Raw genomic sequence first — 18,674 nt, forward strand, 5'->3', positions numbered from 1 at the left:
TATAAGTCCACTGGCGATAGGATAAAGTGACGGGGGCAGGTCATGGATGTGACTGGAAGCTTCTAGCTTGATTCCTACACAGGGGCGGTACAGGATTGATGGTCGTTGCGAAGATGGGATGGAGCAACATTATCCTTCGGCAGCATCCTGTGCGTCTGAGCAGCCCTATTCAGGGTCCGCACTGCTCACCCCTTATAGGGGAAGGGTCTAGAAAAGGTGACCTAAACATTGCTTGTTCCACCACACCTGGGTGGCCCACCGCAGCCACCAAGGCATCCCCCCTCTGCGGTCGAAAACGAAATATAATCAAACCCATGACTATGAACCTGGCTTCCTGGAATGTTCGCACCCTCCTCGATGCTCGAGACGGGATGGAGAGACCTCGGAGACGAACTGCCCTCATCGCACATGAGCTGAGAAGGTACAACATCGATATTGGCGCACTCAGTGAGACTCGGTTCTCAGGCGAGGATTCACTCACAGAAGTTGGTGAAGGTTACACCTTCTTCTGGAAGGGTCTCCCAGAGAATGAGCGAAGACTCCATGGAGTTGGCTTTGCTGTGAAAAGCAGCTTACTCAGTAACATCCCTGAGTCCCCCCAAGGCATCAGTGAACGGCTTATGACCTGGCGTATTCCCCTGGTAAAAGGTCGCTTCGCAACTTTAATCAGCGCCTATGCTCCCACCTTGGATGCTGACGATAACACCAAAGATGCCTTCTACGAGTCCCTGGATGCTACCATATCCAAAATCCCTGCCTCTGATAAACTTGTTCTGATGGGTGACTTCAATGCCCGAGTAGGTACTGATGCCAGGCTCTGGAAACAAGTAATCGGAAGGCACGGGACGGGGAAAATAAACAGCAATGGCCTCCGACTCCTCACTCTGTGCTCTGAGCATCAGTTGATTGTAACTAACACCATCTTTCAACTGAAAAAGAAATACATCACATCATGGATGCACCCCAGGTCCAAACATTGGCACTTACTGGACTACATCATCACAAGGCAACGGGACCAAAATGATGTCTGCATCACGCGGGCCATGCGTGGGGCTGAATGCTGGACTGATCATCGACTGATCAAGTCCAGGCTCAAGCTGAGAATTCGACCTCCTCATAAGAAACAGCAACCCAAAGGCGTCTTAACACCAGGGCCCTGGAGTCCCCAGAATGTGCAGCCAGCTACCGCCACAAGCTGGCAGAGGGACTTGCCAGCCTGGACAACGACACCAGTAACGGTGACCTTGATGTTGAAAGCAGGTGGAAAAAATTGAGGACAACAATTCATCAAGCTGCCTCTGAGACCATCGGCTTCACTCAGAAACGTCATCAAGACTGGTTCGATAACAGCTCAGCTGCCATACAGGAGCTTCTGGAAGCCAAGCGCAAAGCCCATACCACACTTCTCTCCAACCCTCATTCTCCACTTCTCCTCTCTCACTACAAGGCCATCCGTGGTGAAACACAGAAACAGCTGAGGATGATGGAGAACAAGTGGTGGCTCAGCAAGGCCCAAGAAATCCAGAGGCATGCAGACAACAACAACACACACGCCTTCTATGATGCTGTAAAATCCCTGCACGGCCCACGAAGACAACACATTGTCCCAGTTAAATCTGCAGACGGTTCTGTACTACTGAAGGACAAACAGCTAATACTTGAGCGCTGGGCAGAGCACTTTGACTCCCTGCTCAACCAAGTAAACCCTTCAGACACATCTGTCCTTGACTCCCTCCCAGAGCTTCCATCAGTTCCCTCCCTTGATGAACCTCCTCAGTTCACAGAGGTCCTCTCTGCAATCCGGAGCCTTAAAAACAACAAAAGCCCTGGCCCTGATGGACTTCCAGCTGAGGTCTTCAAGAGCGGCGGTTACCTCCTGACACGGAAGCTTTACCACCTCATCTGCAACATCTGGCAAAACGGGACACTTCCTCAGGAATGGAAAGACAGCAACATCGTCACCATTTACAAAAGGAAGGGGGACAAGTCAGTCTGCGGCAACAGCCGTGGCATCTCCCTACTTTCTGTTGCTGGCAAGATTCTTGCAAAAGTAATGCTGTTCCGTCTTACATCGCACATTACCGAAGACATCCTCCCAGAGACACAATGCGGCTTCAGGAAGGATCGAAGCACTCTGGACATGATCTTCGCTGCGCGCCAAGTTCAGGAGAAATGCAAGGAACAAAACAAGGACCTCTATATCACCTTCATTGACCTTACAAAGGCATTTGACACAGTTAACCGTGACATTCTCTGGACCATACTGCAGAAATTTGGCATCCCCTCCAAATTTCTCGGCATCCTAAAACAGTTCCACAGCGGCATGCAAGCAACTGTACTTGTTGGTGGCCAGCAATCTTCCCCGTTCCCTGTGGAAGTCGGGGTGAAGCAGGGCTGTGTACTGGCCCCTGCTATATTCAACCTGTTCCTGATGGCAGCTACGCTCCTCTTCCATAAGTCCATCCAGGAAGGTGGCGGCGTAGAAATCCAATTCCGCCTGGATGGTAACCTGTTTAACATCAGACGCCTACAGGCCAAGACCAAGACCCTGATCAGCGGCATCCACGAGCTACAGTATGCAGATGATTGTGCTCTGCTGGCCCACAGCCCAGCTGCCATGCAAAATGCCCTTGATACCATGTCCTCCGTCTACCGATCACTCGGTCTCGTGATCAATGTAACCAAAACGGAGGTCATGGCAAAAGAGAGTTCTCCAACCCCAGCGTTCACCCTCAGTGGCACACCCCTCAAGGTTGTCCAACAATTCAGCTACCTCGGCAGCATTCTAACACCCTCCTGTCTAATTGATGATGACGTCCAGGCCCGCATCCATCAAGCCTCCAAAGCTTTTGGCAGATTGCGTACTCGTGTGTTCGAAAACAACCACTTAAGAACTCCAACAAAAGTCGCAGTCTACCAAGCAGTGTGTGTGTCCACGCTGCTATATGGCGCAGAAGCCTGGACCATCTATCGACGCCATGTGAGACGCCTTGATGCATTCCACATCAGGTGCCTCCAACGAATCCTTGGCATCACCTGGCAGGATCGTGTTCCACACACCGACATCCTTCAACGCACTGCCTCCACCAGTATCGAGGCCATACTGGCAAAGAGGCAACTTCGGTGGGTTGGACATGTCATCCGGATGCCTAGCTGCCGCTTGCCTCGACAGGTGCTTTATGGACAACTCTTGTCAGCGAAGAGGAAGCCTGGTGGTCCTAAGCTGCGATACAAAGACCAGCTTAAACAGACTCTAAAGAACTGCAACATCAAGCCCAGCGATCTGGAGTCTGCTGCAGCGAACAGGCCACTGTGGCGCTCCTTATGCCACGAAGGGGTGACACAACTTGAAGACAAGCGCACCCAGAGGAGGATCGTGCGGCACGAGCAAAGACACCTTTGTGCTGCTTCAGTACCGTCTCGCCAGCCCGGTCCTGGCCTCACATGTCCTGAATGTGGCAGGATTTGTGGCTCCAGAATCGGGCTTCATAGTCACCTACAGTGGCATCGCCGCCAGCGCCAATAACCACTGTCCAATACCCCACAAAGCAATGGAAGCGACGTCATCCTCGACTTCGATGGACTGCCAAGAGAGAGACATTTTGTTTCTGTCAGGGGTCTTTGTGACTTGGGTTTCATAATTTTATTTTGTATATAGTACCTAAGTTAGTTTTTTCAGTCCGCTCCTACGGGTAATTTTGTGGATATAATAAAAATTCAACTGCTCCCATTTTATAGCTTCCATGCTTTGGATATGATCTATTTATTTTTAGCATTAGCGGCTTTTGGCAAAAAAAAAGGTGAAGGAAATGTTTCGGATGGAACCCTTCCAGCAGCAGATTTCCTTGCTTAATCTCTCCCCACACTTTCTAAACCCAACTTCATCTCGCTGTTGGGGTCGGCGAAGACTCATGTGGGCTCCTGCCAGGAGCGCCAGTACCAGCTGTGACCCGGAGTGTTAAGCCGATGAACTCCGTGTGTGTGTGTGTGTGTGTGTGTGTGTGTGTGTGTGTGTGTGTGTGTGTGTGTGTGTGTGTGTGTGTGTGTGTGTGTGTTTGTGAAATGATGTGTATATGCGCGTGCACTCATACCATTGCACATTTCCATGTGTTTGGCTTTATATTTGCATCTGTTGGGCAAACAGTGAGCTTGTTTGGAATCCGTGTTTGGTCCTTTGACATGTTTTTGACACTTATGGACATTTGGTGCGCATTGGATCCATAGCACCTACCTGGAGAGAGTTGCTGGAAGAGGTGGTGGGCAGGGTGCGAAGGGTCCAGTCAGATTTTCTGTGCCCTTGTCTTGATTCTTCCAGTGTGTAAGTCCTCGAGAGTGGGTAGGACGGTGCCACCGATTTTTTTTTTTTTATGGAGGCTTAACTGTCCGTTGAAGTAGTATTTTTTTTGTCCATTTGGATTGGATTTACCTTTATTTGTCTCGCAGTGGAGAAATTTTCATTTCACAGAAGCTAAATTATGAAAGGCTTGACATTAGACACATTGCGTTCCACCGATAAGTGACAGGGGTCTTCTGGGTCCTTTGGGTGATGCTGTTTCTGTCAGCTGTTTGAAAGTGGCTCTGTATCTTATCGTCGTGTAGCTGACAAACAACTCGGGCCTCTTATTAGGTCAGTTATAACCCACGTTTGTTTAACATTAGGTTATTTTAGCAGTCAACTTTTACTGTAAAAATAGGGGAGGATGTCTACTACTACCTCAATGACTAAACACACCCATGTTTGTCTCTTTGAATTTTCCGCCATATTTATTTTTCCTGATCGATTTAAATATATAAAATGGCCGACTTTGTCAGTTCATCCAGCTTCAGTCTCAAGCAGCCAAAGCAGTTTTGTGACACGAGTCTGCTGTGTGCTTCGTACCCAAGCAACTCACGCAAAAAGGGAAGAAACCTCACAAGGACTTGAAATTAATGAAGCGTCCAAGTGCACAGTGCCCTAATGAACAACTAAAAAGTCTTGCATCTGCCTCCTCCTCCTCCTACACTGTGGAAGTTTTTAAACAGTTAGTTCCCTCGCTGTGTAATGGGTGTGTCCCTGAAAGGCCTTTTGGTCACCACAAGGGAGGAAAGTGTGAGGGGGGGGGGACCTCACATGGCCCTCAGGCAGCCTTGCAGAATCTTTTCCAGCTTCATGCGCGTAGAGTATTGATTGATCACAAGGCCATGTTCATACGCTCATATAGATAAAAAGTTGTTAAGCTGCAGGCAAGTAAAAATGTCTTTGCTGATTTGATTTAAGCATTTTGCCTGCCTGCCGCGATGAGAAATATGATGTGCAGCTTCACTTTCCACGTGGCCCTTAGGGTGGGATGTAAGAAAGTCACTTGTTCAGGGTGTTAAAAAAGTCTTTTGTCAAGTTTGTGGTTCTTTCATGGCGTCGGAGAACTTATTTGGCCATTTTACTCACGCTTTTTTTGGTGTGATCGTCCAACTGTGTCTCTTTTTATGTCATAAAGAAGATTTACTGTCTGAGATAAAAGCCGGGGAGGTATAAAAGTCATTGTTCAACTATCACATTGCGTAGAATTCCTATGTCTTATTTTATTGCCATCACCTCATAAACGGAGGTGGTGCGAGAAACATGAAAGATTTTATGATTCATTTTAATTTGACTTAAAATTGAAATTGAAAATATTGATTTGATTTATCGTATGGCAACCAGTTGCATAAACAAAACTTAGTTCATCGTCGTCTCTCTTTATTTATTTATTGAATGTAAAATGTTGGATCACAGACACATTTTTGCAAATGGGCAAACAAGCAAAAATTGGTGTTTTTGAATTTCATTCTTAACCCATTCACCGCCAGTCGACGAGGAAAAATGTGTCCACTCAAGTGCCGGGCTTTTTGTCATTTTTACTTGAATTTCATGACCCACAGAATATTGTACATAAAGATTCAATGCAGCTTAAGAAACCTTAGACTCGCTTCTTTCATCGGAAAAAAAAGACTTAATTCCTAAGTTATATGGGTCTGGAGTTATCTGAGCTTGAAATGGGGGTGGCTGTATAAAATACAATACAAAACATAAATTGATTAATATAGCGCTTTAACAACAGCTGAAGCTGTAACAACACGCTAACATGGACAAAAGTCAAATGCTACCCCCTCGCGGAAGGGGAAAAAATTGCCAGAGGTCTGACCAGCGCTTTATCGGCACCCCCGCAAGAAAAAACAAAACCCGAACAAATTCAGGAATGGCGCTCCACATCACGCTTTTCAATTCCCGAATAAATTCGGGAATGGCACTGAATAAGTTACAGGACTGGAATTTAAGTCAAAAATGATTTTATGCTTCCCCAAATAGTCTAAACAGGGCAATCTAAATAACGCTGCATTTTTTGAAGACAGGCAGAAAAACCCACCCGTTTTCATCCACATCGAGGATAAAGAAGTAATTGCACATCATTTTGATGGCTGAAACATGACATCACAGTGTCCAACGACCGTCACTGCTCACCTGCTATTTAGGTTTTGTCATATGACACTCGCCAGTCGATGCGTTTTTAGTCACTGTTACGTAATACTTTTTCTATCAGAAACACCATTTTGGCAGCCATGTTTTGATTGCCATTCTGAACCACATTTTTCTATTCAAATGTGACATCTATGTCCACGCTCATTGTCACATTGATCTTTTCTTTCCCCTTCTTTACAGATCCAACCGTACATCACAGGCAGAAGACGATGGTGACTGACATGTGCTACCCGGCAAAGATTTCCAGCCTGATGGACTTCGGCTCTCCCGACTGCTCGTTGGGCAAAGGTACACGTTCGCCTCCGGGATAGAAAAGAGTGAGGTAGAAAGGCGTTGCCTTGGCGACCATGTGTACGGGGATTTATCAGGGTAGTTAAAGGAGACAGGAGGAGGTGAGGTTAAATAAAAGAGCAAAGGTGTGTGCCGGCCACCGTCCGCAACATTGCAGGCTTTGGATGTTACAGCGTACCATGTGAAAAAAAGCTTTTGCACTTTGAAAAGAAGTAATTGCACATCAGTGTGAGTGCTTATTTTTTTCATATTCACAAATAGGATTTTTTTTTTGCACTCAAGTCTGTGTGATAATTACATTGACCAGCCTATAATTATGTATGCTCAGTGAAGAGAAGCCCTCATCAAGCGCTATTGATCACACAACCATAAACCCATTGTGTACATTTCATGATACACCTTGTGATTCTGCGATTACTCTTCGTCATTCAACATGTTTTACAATCCCAAGGTATATTACTATTTCATACAATTTTATTTTTAACTATTTTATACTAAAAAAAAATCACCTTATGGAAAAATATTTACCAGAATTAACTGTATCTTTATACATATGAATTGTGAATTTCTCCATTGTGAGACAAATAATGTTTTTTCTTCTTCTTCTTCTTCATCTTTTTCATGTACTCCCTGGTGCTTTCTACTATCTTTGTGACTGCTTTATTTCCTGTATATGATACTTGTCCATATAAAGCGCTTTGTTACAGCTTCAGCTGTTGTTGAAGCGTTATATAAATCAATATATATTGTATTATATGAATAGCAATTCAGAAAATTAATGTTTTAAGTCGCTGAAAAGAACAAGGAGAATATTAGTAAAATCAATTTGTAATTTTGATTGAGGGTATGTGAAATAATCATATTTTCTCCGTGCCTACGTGGGTTTTCTACGGGTATCCCGATTTCCTCATCCATTCCACAAAGTTGCACGGTCTGTTTATGGAACACTTTGAATTGTCCCTCGGTGTGATTGTGAATGCGAACGGTTGTTATTCTATGTGTGCCCAGCTATTTGCTATCATTCGGTTCAGGGTGTACCCCGACTACTACTGCACAAAGACAGCTGCAATAGGCTCCAGAACGGACAAAAAAGAAGGCAGGAGGGAGGAGCAGGGTGTATTTGACAAATTGTAGTCAATAAATTCAACAGGAACAAAATCTTAAACAAACAAAATCATCACAACAAACATGTCCAAAGTAGCAAACAAAACCACAAGTAGAACATCACAAAATGAAATGAACCTAACGGGGTTAAACAAACAATGATCCGACACTGAATGATTGTGCTGGGAGTCCTTTTAACTGCCACTCATTAAAATGACAGTGCCACCATTGGTCGCAAACCAAAATGTGACACTGTTCATTCAGACTAAGGCACTGTGTTTGTACACAATACAATGCGGAAGTACAATTAAACTACATTATTTGGGTTGATATTAGTCTGTCATTGCCATGGAAGATGTTGGTGGACTCGCCAGGATACCTCCAATATTGTGTTAGCGCTAGCCGCAGTGCTAGCAGCAATTTTTCAGACCTGTTCTGTGTATTTGTTTTTATTCTGTTCCCCAAAAAACAATGTGTATGTAGTCATGTGACTCCATGTTAATGCTACGCTGGCTGGCAATAAAATAATTAGAATCCTCTGCCGTTGCCATGGCAACTTTACATTACCTAAAATTGTTGTCTAGCACTCTTTGATCCATTTTCTATACTGGTTCTCATCCTGACGCCAGTCAGCGCATTTCTTTTACATCGTTCTGCCTTTCGTGATTTTTCTTTTCCATCAAAATTTAGGCCTGCGTCGTGCGTGACGATGGCTAATATTTCAGTTTGTCTGGATTGCGGCTCTCGAACTACACCCCCGCCCCCCTCGGCTCTGTTAATAACAGGCTGACGGTTCAACGACTAGGGCTTTTTTTTCGACGACTTCTGCAGGCTTTTAAAAGCGAGCGCGGCCAATGAATGACACGCCGGTGCAGAGTGTTAAGGTGAAGGGGGAAAAAGACAGCAAGAAAGTGGAAATATTGCAGTTGAAGAAGTGTCGGGATGAAAGAAATGAGCATCGATGTGCTGGAGTATCCTTTTTGACAAGTCTCGCTATTAAAAGAAATGGTGGCTTCTTTTTCATGAACTTGGATGACATTATTCCGGCAATTTTCACTATGGGTTAAAAAGCCTTATGGGGACATATTATTGAAAATTGACTCTTTCAGGGCTCGTATAGAAATTGTTTGATCTCTGTCGTGCCTGTTCAACCGCCAAGCGAAATTATTTGTCTTTTGTAGCTGTCGTATGTCATGCTGCCTTTTCAAGTAAAAATGCTTTTATTGTCCTGATGACTCTGCTTCAGCAAGTAGAAGGAAACTGACAGCAAATAGAAAAATGAGAGGGGGAAAGGCGGTAATAGCACCATCTTTGTGGATTCAAGAAATGGTCTAAACACCATAAAAGTGATCGTTTTAGGAAAGAGGGAAAAAAAGTCAAAATTTGTAGAATGTGTCTGCAGAGACAGCAAAGAAATGTGTGATTAGAAGGAGACTAGGTGGAACTGAGTAGTCTATTGGTTCCCAACATAGGTCCCCAACTAATACCGTATTTTTCCGGTGGATAAGGTGCGCCCAAAAGCCTTGATTTCCTTCAAAAGATCACCGTACGCCTGATAATCCAGTGCACCTTATCTGTTAAAGGACAACCGACACCATTTTTTTCGTTTCCTAACTGACATCAGAAAAACGTTTTATAGCATCTAAAATACCCAAAACATGCTGTCTGATATTTTTAGTCAAATGCAAAACACCGATAAAAATGAGTTAGTGTCCCAAAACTACTTCAAAATGACCTCGGAGATGCCGAGTTTCAGAAGGCCCCTTGTTCGTGAAGTCCCGCCAGGACGTCTTGCCTTGCTCGAGAATCAAAACAATGGCTTCAGATTCTGAGATGTTTTCTTGTTACTCATCCAGTTATGAATATGAATCAAATAGTTCTGAAGAGGAAAGCATACATGTTTGCAATCGATTAAAGAAGTCCTCCCGTATCAATTCGAGCCGTTAGGACTCCAAGTGTAGCATCCCGGAAAATGCACAAGATGGGGCCCATGCTCCGTTGGAAATGGCTGATTTGACTACTGGGAATTTGCTAGTCACTAGCCAATCATAGTTTATGAAAACTGCTCTGATCACAAGCACCTAGTGACGAACATACTGGCCAGAGCTAGAACACTTTCTGTAGTGAGCTGCGTAATCAAATACATTGTGTTGATTTAATAGCAATTTGCCAAACCACATGGCTGAAGGAGAAGAAATGGATTTTGTTGGAGATTTACTGTTCATTACATTTTCAAGACGGACTTTTCAAGAAAGAATGGACATCATTAAGAAAGGCCGGTCAGTTATTTCCTGGCTAATGGTACCCTCTAGTTGACTTGTAGTAAATCACACCACACTAGCACTACTGAAGGCCTAGCGATGGAATCCACGGCCCGCCACTGATAAAACATAACCCCAGCCTCTACTGTAGCGCCTTATAATGTGTTGTGCCTTATAAATGGAAAATGTTTATGAATTTATATACATACAGTAAAGTCTCGTTATATCGATATCGGATATATCGATAGTCCCGGTTATTGTGCCTTATAAATGAAAAACGTTTATGAATTTATATACATATTATATTTGGAAAACGGTTTGTCATTCATTGAAGGTGTGCCTTATCGTCTGATGTGCCTTATATATGGGAAAAGTTTGAAAATACACCATTCATTGGGTGTGCGCCTTATACTCTAGAAAATACGGTAGAGAGTTTTCGAACCCCCGGCAATCATTTATCATCGATGACTGAGTGTGGTGGTATGGTTACATATTGGACACTGATCTGTTTGGCTGGTAACCAAATGGTCGACGTAAGGATATGGACGGTTGTGGGGTGTCAAATTCACTATTGCGCAATGATATTTTTTACTTCAAGTTGACTCATTGCCGCTAACGTGTTTTGGCATTTACTCTATGGGCGCCGTTGATGTGAAATGTCAACAAGAATAATTCCCCCCCCCCCCTGATCTAGAAACACGACACATCTTTTCAGAGCGGAAAGAAAGGTTCCTTTGTTCTGTCTTGTGCTGTAATAGCTCTCGACCATCAGGTGGCATCAGTGTGTCTCTGTCTTACCTGGCTTGTTGTCACCTGAGGTGCCATTTCCCCTCCTCGGGCCTCCCCCCCTCCTTTTCCTCTTAAACGGGGAAGGAGGGAGACTTGCTGGGTGTGTCCCTCCAAACACACGCAGAACAAGAAACACACACTCCGAGGATTACTTCCTGGTTACCTGGCTTGTTCTGGGGCGGGGACTGGGCGGCCGAGCGGTATCACACCGGTGGTGTTCAGTCTATGGTGTGTGTTGAACGTGTTGTTGGGTGTGCGTTTTGGTGTTTGGTCCCACTTGATATGAGAGCTCACACTGACGGGCCTGACAGTGGAGCCCAGCCGAGCCAAGGCCGACGAGGCCATGAGGTCTGACAGGGAAGAGGGCAAGGCCGGTGAGTGAGAGACAGAGACACACACAATCACACACTCACAAGCGCCAGGCCTTTTCGTGTTTTAGTTTCACTGGAGTGAGTTCAAGTTCACAGTGTCATTGTGAGCATGCTGCAATTTCACGCGTGTTCATTGTTTGCTTTATGTTTGAGTTATTATTTTTCATGTGTATTGCACCACTTTTGTTTTGCAGCAAGGTATTATGTAGGAACAATTATTGTTTATGTAGGGCTATTAAGAATAACATGCCCACAGTGGCAAAATGAAAATATGTAGTTTCTCCAAATGATTTTGTTACCGTATTTTCCAGTGTATAAGGTGCACCCAAAAGCCTTCATTTACTTCAAAACATGTTCCTGTTCCTTATACGCTGGTGCGCCTTATATGTGAAGTCATATTGAGCCACGACAAGTCTCATAACTACGGTCACCAACCACTGACTACATTTCCCCCTGTAGAAGAAGTACCCAGCCTTGACTGTAGCACCTTATAATAATATGTGCCTTATATTTGGTAACTTTTATATATCGATGAGAAGGTTTCTTCAGCCGTCATCTGTACAGATGACGGCTGAAGAAACCTTCTCATCGATGGACCACTCCTGTACGACTGAGAGCTTACACAGACGTAACTTTTATATATTACAAAGTCAAAGTCAGCTTTATTGTCAAATATGCTAATATGCATGACATACAGCACAGATGAAATAACTCTCCTCTCGGACCTAGCGTGCAAGGCACTTATATTGTGGCTAAAAAAGACGGACAATTGACAACAGACCATACTGTACATGTAAATTGTGAATGTAAAGTGAGGTAGTGTTGTATGTAAAGTGATGTAGTGTAGTAATGAAAAAACAAAAAAGTGCAGAAACGTATATATTATATTTGCAAAACTGTTTTCATTCATTGAAGGTGCACCTTATAGTCCAGTGCGCATTATATAGGGAAAAAGTTTGAAAATACACCTTTAATTGGGTACGCCTTATACTCCGGTGCGCCTTACACATCGGAAAATACTGTAAGTCTAGAAAAACACCAATAATAAATAGCAATGTTACAAAACGTTTTTGTTTTTCTATCGACATAGGCAGTCACTGGAAATATGAATTACATCACTGTATGAGTTTTACATTTTAGTGAAATTTAGTTAGCATGATTCAGAATTGCATCATTTTATTTTCAAATATATCTGCATTTTATTTATAAACATAATGTGGATTCTTTTGTAATACTAACATATTTATTTCACTCTTATTATATTCATATGAGAGATTATATATTCTATTATATATTAATAACTGTTTAAAAAAAGAATACATTTTTCAAAGTTTTATATTTATTGTCACTGCATTTTATTTAGTCGTGCTTTGACTTCAGAAGTGAATTCCTTCTGTGAATGGATTCATAAGTCATCACACACACACACACACACACACACACACACACACACACACACACACACACACACACACACATATCTAACATCGGCACCATGTGACACAAGAAAAATCTTTCTGAATTGTCATTCCAAGGCATCTAACATGAATATCAGACATTGCGTTGCGGCAAGAGAGATCACCTCCACCCCCTCCTCGATGTCATGCGCCGACTTAGATAGTTCCTATGGACGACGTGCTTATCTGTTAATCTGGCACAATAGAATGTAATCACGGCGCGCAAGCGTATGGTGGTATGAGGATAGGTTGATAGGAGCAGGCATAAGCATGCTCACATAGTTTGTGTTAAATAGCATGCTGGGATTTAATAGTATTTTGCATGGGTGTCAAAGTCAAGGCTCACAGGCCAGGTCTGGCCCGCCACATCATTCTACATGGCCCGTGAAAGCATATCAAAAATTCAATGACGCTTGCTAAAATCGGAACCAACTCGTCAAACTGTTGTCTGTAATTCCACAATGGCAGTTATTATTCTTGCTTTTTGATTTAAAACTAGTTACCGTATTAATACGTATGTATTACCGTATTAGGCACAGCCCCAATGAATGGTGTATTTTCAAACTTTTTCCATATATAAGGTGCGCCGGTGTATTAGGAGCACCTTCAATGAATGGAAAAACGTTATCCAGAAATAATATCTAAATATATAGAGCCACCCCCATTTCAAGCTCAGATAACTCCAGACCCATTTATCACGTCGGAATTAACTCTTTTTTTCTGATGAAAGAAGAGTCTAAGGTTACTTTCGCTGCATTGAATGCTTAGTTGCTGAATGCTTGAATGCTTGTTTTGTTGCTTTCTTGGTTACTTATTTGAGCAATTGAAATTTGAGGTTGGTAAAACAGTCGGCTGGTCAGTCTGTTAGCTAGTAAGTTAACTAGCTAGTTGGGTAATTAGTGGACACTTCAATACTGGGGTTTTGTTTGCTAGTTATAGTCTTGTACACATTGGTTCTGAATCCAGGTTCGATCAAACCCTAGAGGTTTGGTGAATCCGTCTTGGGGTTTTGACGGAGCATCTGCCATGTAGGTTAAAACAGACCCGATTCTTTCCTGTGTTTGCATATTCTACCCATATCTTAATGGCTATTCTATGAGTAGTCAGTATTCCTCCCACATTCCCTCAAAAAAGGCACACTACTTTAATGCAACACACAAATGTATCCTTCGATGTGATTGTGAGTGTGAATGGTAGTTTGTGAGCCCTGCGATTCGGGTTGCATTGCGCCTCCTGCCCGCCGACTAAATGATAAATGGGCTGTCTCTTATATAGCGCTTTTCTCCCCTTGGAACTCAAAGCCCCTCACACTGATTCCACATTCCACGCAGCATTAATAGCAACGGGTAGTTCAGTGTTTTGCGCAAGGCCACTCCAACAAGTTCAGAATGGGCCAGGGACTGGGACCCCGATCTCGAGGATGGGAGAGGACCCATTTACCGCTGGGCTCTAGAATGCCTGTGAGGATAAGTGGTTTAGATAATGGATGAATATATATATATATTTTGTATTTCAGAAAGAATCAGAATCAGAAAGCCTTTAATAGTCCCACAATGGGGAAATTTGTAATAATTACTGTAATTATTTTTTAGATTACATTTTTTATGTTTTGTTTTTGCTTTGTTGTTGTTACAGTTAAAACCAAATTACAGATGAATAGCACTAAAACAGATTTTACATAAAGAAAGAACAAAAGAGGAAAAAAAACAAGGCAGATGGTGTCATCACATTCAGTTTGCTTGTGAAAGTGACATCAATGGAGGTCCCACATCTAGCACCTTTCTATTGTTTAATTTGGACACTGAAAAAATAAACATTTCATTTAATCTCTGTGGTATGACTCAAGTGCAAGTGTTCTGCATAGTAATGAATCCCCATTCACCCGCCCTGTTAAAATCCTCCATTTTAAATTCCATACAAATAACCTTGATGATGTTCTTCACTGGCCTATGGAGTGTGCTGAGCAATCTGCTCATGCTCCTGTTTGGACGACTCTTTAGTTAATATTTAAAGCCATGTATTGTACATGCGGCTTTTATCAGTCTCTGCAGAGCTTATCTCTGTCATAGTCATATTAATTCTCTGGATGCATAGTAATCCTATGCCGCTTGGCAGTATTAAAAAGGGGACTTCACGTGAATAAACACTTCATGGGCAGGCTAGTTGATATATGTGAGCAATGAATTGTGACCTTGTCAAGTAATTGCTGCTGTTGTTTTTTTAATTGTTGTGATTTTTTTGGTTGGTTGGTTGGCTGGCAAGTTAGTTGGATCACAGGCATACTATTCATACTGAAGGGGCTCTTTGGTGGGTTATTTATTTAATTAAGTAGCAGGTGTAATGCATGGTTGATTAAATTACATGCATAGTTAGTTAGCAAGTTAACAGTTAGTTTTCGAGCTAGTTGGATATTTCGTTGGTTAGTCTGATTTCTGGCATTATTGTTAGTTGTTTAGTTGTTTTGTTATTTGAATTACAGTTGTACTCTTTTTGTGTCTAATAATTACTTACAGTATTTGATGTAATGGTACTACTCAGTCTGTTAGTCAATCCCTCAGTTAGTCTGCTTGCTACCTTGATAGAAACACATGTGACGTGTTTAGTTCGTTAGTTAGTTCGCTAACTAGTTGGTTAGTTGCTTGGTTGTTGTTGGTTAGCTGGTTAACTAGTTAGCAGCTTTTACCTTTCTGGTTTGCTGTTTTTTGTTACTTACTCCGCTAGTTAGTTAGTTAGTTAGCTAGTTTTTGTGTGTTTGTTTTGCTAGTTTGTTAGTTTGTTTCCTTGTTCGATAGTTAGTTGGTTATTTTGGTTAGTTAGTTAGTTAGTTAGTTTGTTTTGTGTTTGTTTTGCTAGTTTGTTAATTTATGTTTGTTTTGCTAGTTTGTTAATTTGTTTGCTAGTTTGATGGTTATTTGATTGGCTGGTTGGTTAGGTAGGTAGGTAGGTCGGTAGGTTGGTAGGTAGTTGATCGAGCCTTTTCCGTTACTGGTCCCACTCTGGAATGACCTGCCACTGAACATTCTGCTAGCCGCCCTCGCTGCCCATGTTTAACCCATCTCAAAGCTCACGTGTAGTTTTTTGCAAACAACTTTCAACTTTCAATACACTGAAACTTCGGGACAATTTCGGTGTTTTCAATCAGTTTCCAATGTATGTTTTTGGAATGTGGGAGGAAACCGGGGAAAACCCATGCGGAACCGGGAAGAAAATGCAAACTCCACACAAGGAGGCCAGAGGCATGATCGAACCCATGGCCTCTGAACGGTTGTTTTCGGTCGCTGGTGCTGGTGTTTTTTCCAGCTTTTGAATGACAAGAAAGACTGTCTAACCAATGACAGCGGAACATGGTATCAGAAGCAGCTAAAATTTATCACATACATCCCCAATGGAAGGTTCATCCACATAAATCTCTGAAATTGTTCTCTATTATAAGTCCCCCTTGTCACCCGGTGATATGCTTCATTGTGACAGTGCAATCGCTCGCTTCGACAGCGGCTTGAGATATGTCTGAACAGCCTCGCCTGTGTGTCGTCGTCAGCCCCGTCGCTGACGTCTGTGGACAGGAGTGTGCGCGCCCGTTATGAACGTGCAAATCAATTCGAGCTCTCCACGCGTCGCATCCTGGCGCTCAGCACGTTTGTAAACGCAAGCCCACAAACAATTTATTAGCGTATCCTTGCCATGGCGTACCCTATTTTAGCACAATTCTTCAAATAGAATGCACTTTCGCAGACGTCACCTCCAACTGCGATTATAAACACCAACCTTGAATGTATTTCTCCCTCATCACCACCTGGGAATCATTAAAAAAATGATAGTCAACCATTCAAATGCTCTGTCGCGGCTAGGAATTGAAGCGGATTTACATGGGACAGGAGATATGAGACAATCTGTTTGCGTCAATGGATGCTACAGCTTAGAATTTGCTTTCAACATTTAGCGTGTAGCAAACGTGCATATTTCACCATGACGTCCTTGATCACTGGTGAAATGGACGGTTTGATCCTCTCCTCTTTCATCTAGAACTGATTCACACAACAAAGATTCTTGTCAAAAATACTTGTCATGTTCATTTAACCCCTCATATTGCCCACAAGTTTGAATCAGATCCTCACCATTTCAACCTCTATAGATGAAGAAATGGATGAACATATTTTGTTGACGCTAAAGCGTTCTCGACAGACCATGACTACCAAAGTTTTCTGAATTATTCCAATGCACGTCGGCTCCAATCATCCGAAGCTCGTCTGTTACCTGGACGATGTTTAATCAAGAGCCCATGAGTCTGATCTTGACACTGTAATTAGATGGAGGGCAAAGCTCACTGGACCAGTGATCCTCTCTTAATGGAGTGCAGAAATAGCCGACTGCACACCCCGATGCACACGCTAGATAATGCTTGGATCTACACATACTGATTCTTAACATCAAACAGTTTTTAAAGAGAATCCGCCTTGAATTTAGTAGCCCTGTTACACCTCAGTGGGCGGTTCTGCTTTGCCGCCCCCAGCGCATCTGCAAATTTGATTGCAAAAACTAGAGTCAAATTTTAGGCTTCTCAAAAGCAGGTTTATTTTGCACCACAGGTGGTCGAGATAAAAAATGAAATTAAAAAAAAATCACTCGTAACACACCAGATGCCACTAGATAATCCGTTAGGATGATCTATTATTGGAAGGTGCGGGTGAAAGCTCAAATTGAACCCAATTATGGGATGTAGTACTTCCACTAGATTTCACACTTCCTCGGAGAAGGAAAAAGATGTTATTGCCCTAGTCTATATTCTATCCTTTGAGTGATTTTTCTTATCAATGTAAGTGTAGACTTTTTCCCCGTTTCTCTGATGAAGCGCCCATGCTTATCAGCTAATTACTGCATTAGTCCTTTTTCAGTGTTCTGCACCCAAGCAGAACATTTGGCTTCCAGTATTTAGTGCTTGCTTGGACTTGACTATACGATGTTGGGCATCGCTGTCAATATATCGGCTGATTACAATTTGCTATTTGTCAACTTGTTACGAGAAAAAATGTGAATTGTTAGCGCAGCGAGTCTGATGCCAAAAAACATAACGTTGTCAGGTTGTTTTGCAGATCATTGTTGCAACTGACAAAAGACGACTAATCCGAGTGATTATAACTACTATGACTCCTAATTATCTACAATATTATATATCTGCTTCCCGTGATGCCTAGACGGCTCAGTCGGAGCTCGCCCAGGATAAAACACAATCAAGGTCCTTTTGTTTTTCTTCCTCTTTTTATTTTGCAGAGGAATGGCAGCCGTTATCGCTGTCCTTGCTTTGAACACGTGCACGTTTGTTACAGGTGAACCGAAGCCGTTAAACCTGCCCGGCTGGCCCTTTTTACCTACAAAGTCCTGCAGCGCATTGATGATCATTGTGAGCTAAAGCTGCCTCTGTTGTCCAATTATATCTACAGTAGGCTGTCAGATAGTCCGCCAGCTAAAGAATAACAATGATACAATTGTGTCCACAAACCTACTTAGAGTAAAATGCCTTCATTGTGGCATTCGGTTGATCGAATGATTGAAATGTGCCATTATGCGCCTCGCAATGGATGACAAGTATTTTCTTGATAATGCATGTAAAATATATCGATAAAAAGGTTTCTTCAGCCGTCGTCTGTACTTTTTTGAACGTGTCGAACAAAAAGACTTTGTCAACATCGCAGGGACAATGCTAGTGGGCTTCAATCTGCACTACATCTGCACATAAAAGCAAGCAACCACTCATTTGACGACAGTGAGGTGAAAATATTCGCTAAAGAAAATAGATGGTTTGAAAGAGGAGTAAAACAAGCATTTTTTGTAAAATCAGCAAAACCCTTCACTAAATCGACATGGTGGTTTAAGGTTTAATTTAGACCGTGCTTACCACAGACTTCCT

General features: G+C 42.8%; 1 protein-coding gene across 2 annotated transcripts in view; it reads left to right on the plus strand.

Moving 5' to 3' along the window:
- LOC148890438 (kazrin-like) overlaps positions 1-18,674 on the plus strand; it is a 105,557-nt gene that overhangs the window by 66,778 nt on the left and 20,105 nt on the right. For both annotated transcript variants that reach the window (XM_089010217.1, XM_089010218.1), the window contains one exon: positions 6,677-6,784. In XM_089010217.1, coding sequence (XP_088866343.1) covers positions 6,677-6,784 — 108 coding nt within the window. The remainder of the gene's footprint in view (positions 1-6,676; positions 6,785-18,674) is intronic.

The sequence above is a fragment of the Hippocampus bargibanti genome, linkage group LG12 (genome assembly GCF_051943395.1).
Source record: "Hippocampus bargibanti isolate YZ-2025 linkage group LG12, ASM5194339v1, whole genome shotgun sequence".
Classification (NCBI taxonomy): Eukaryota; Metazoa; Chordata; class Actinopteri; order Syngnathiformes; family Syngnathidae; genus Hippocampus; species Hippocampus bargibanti.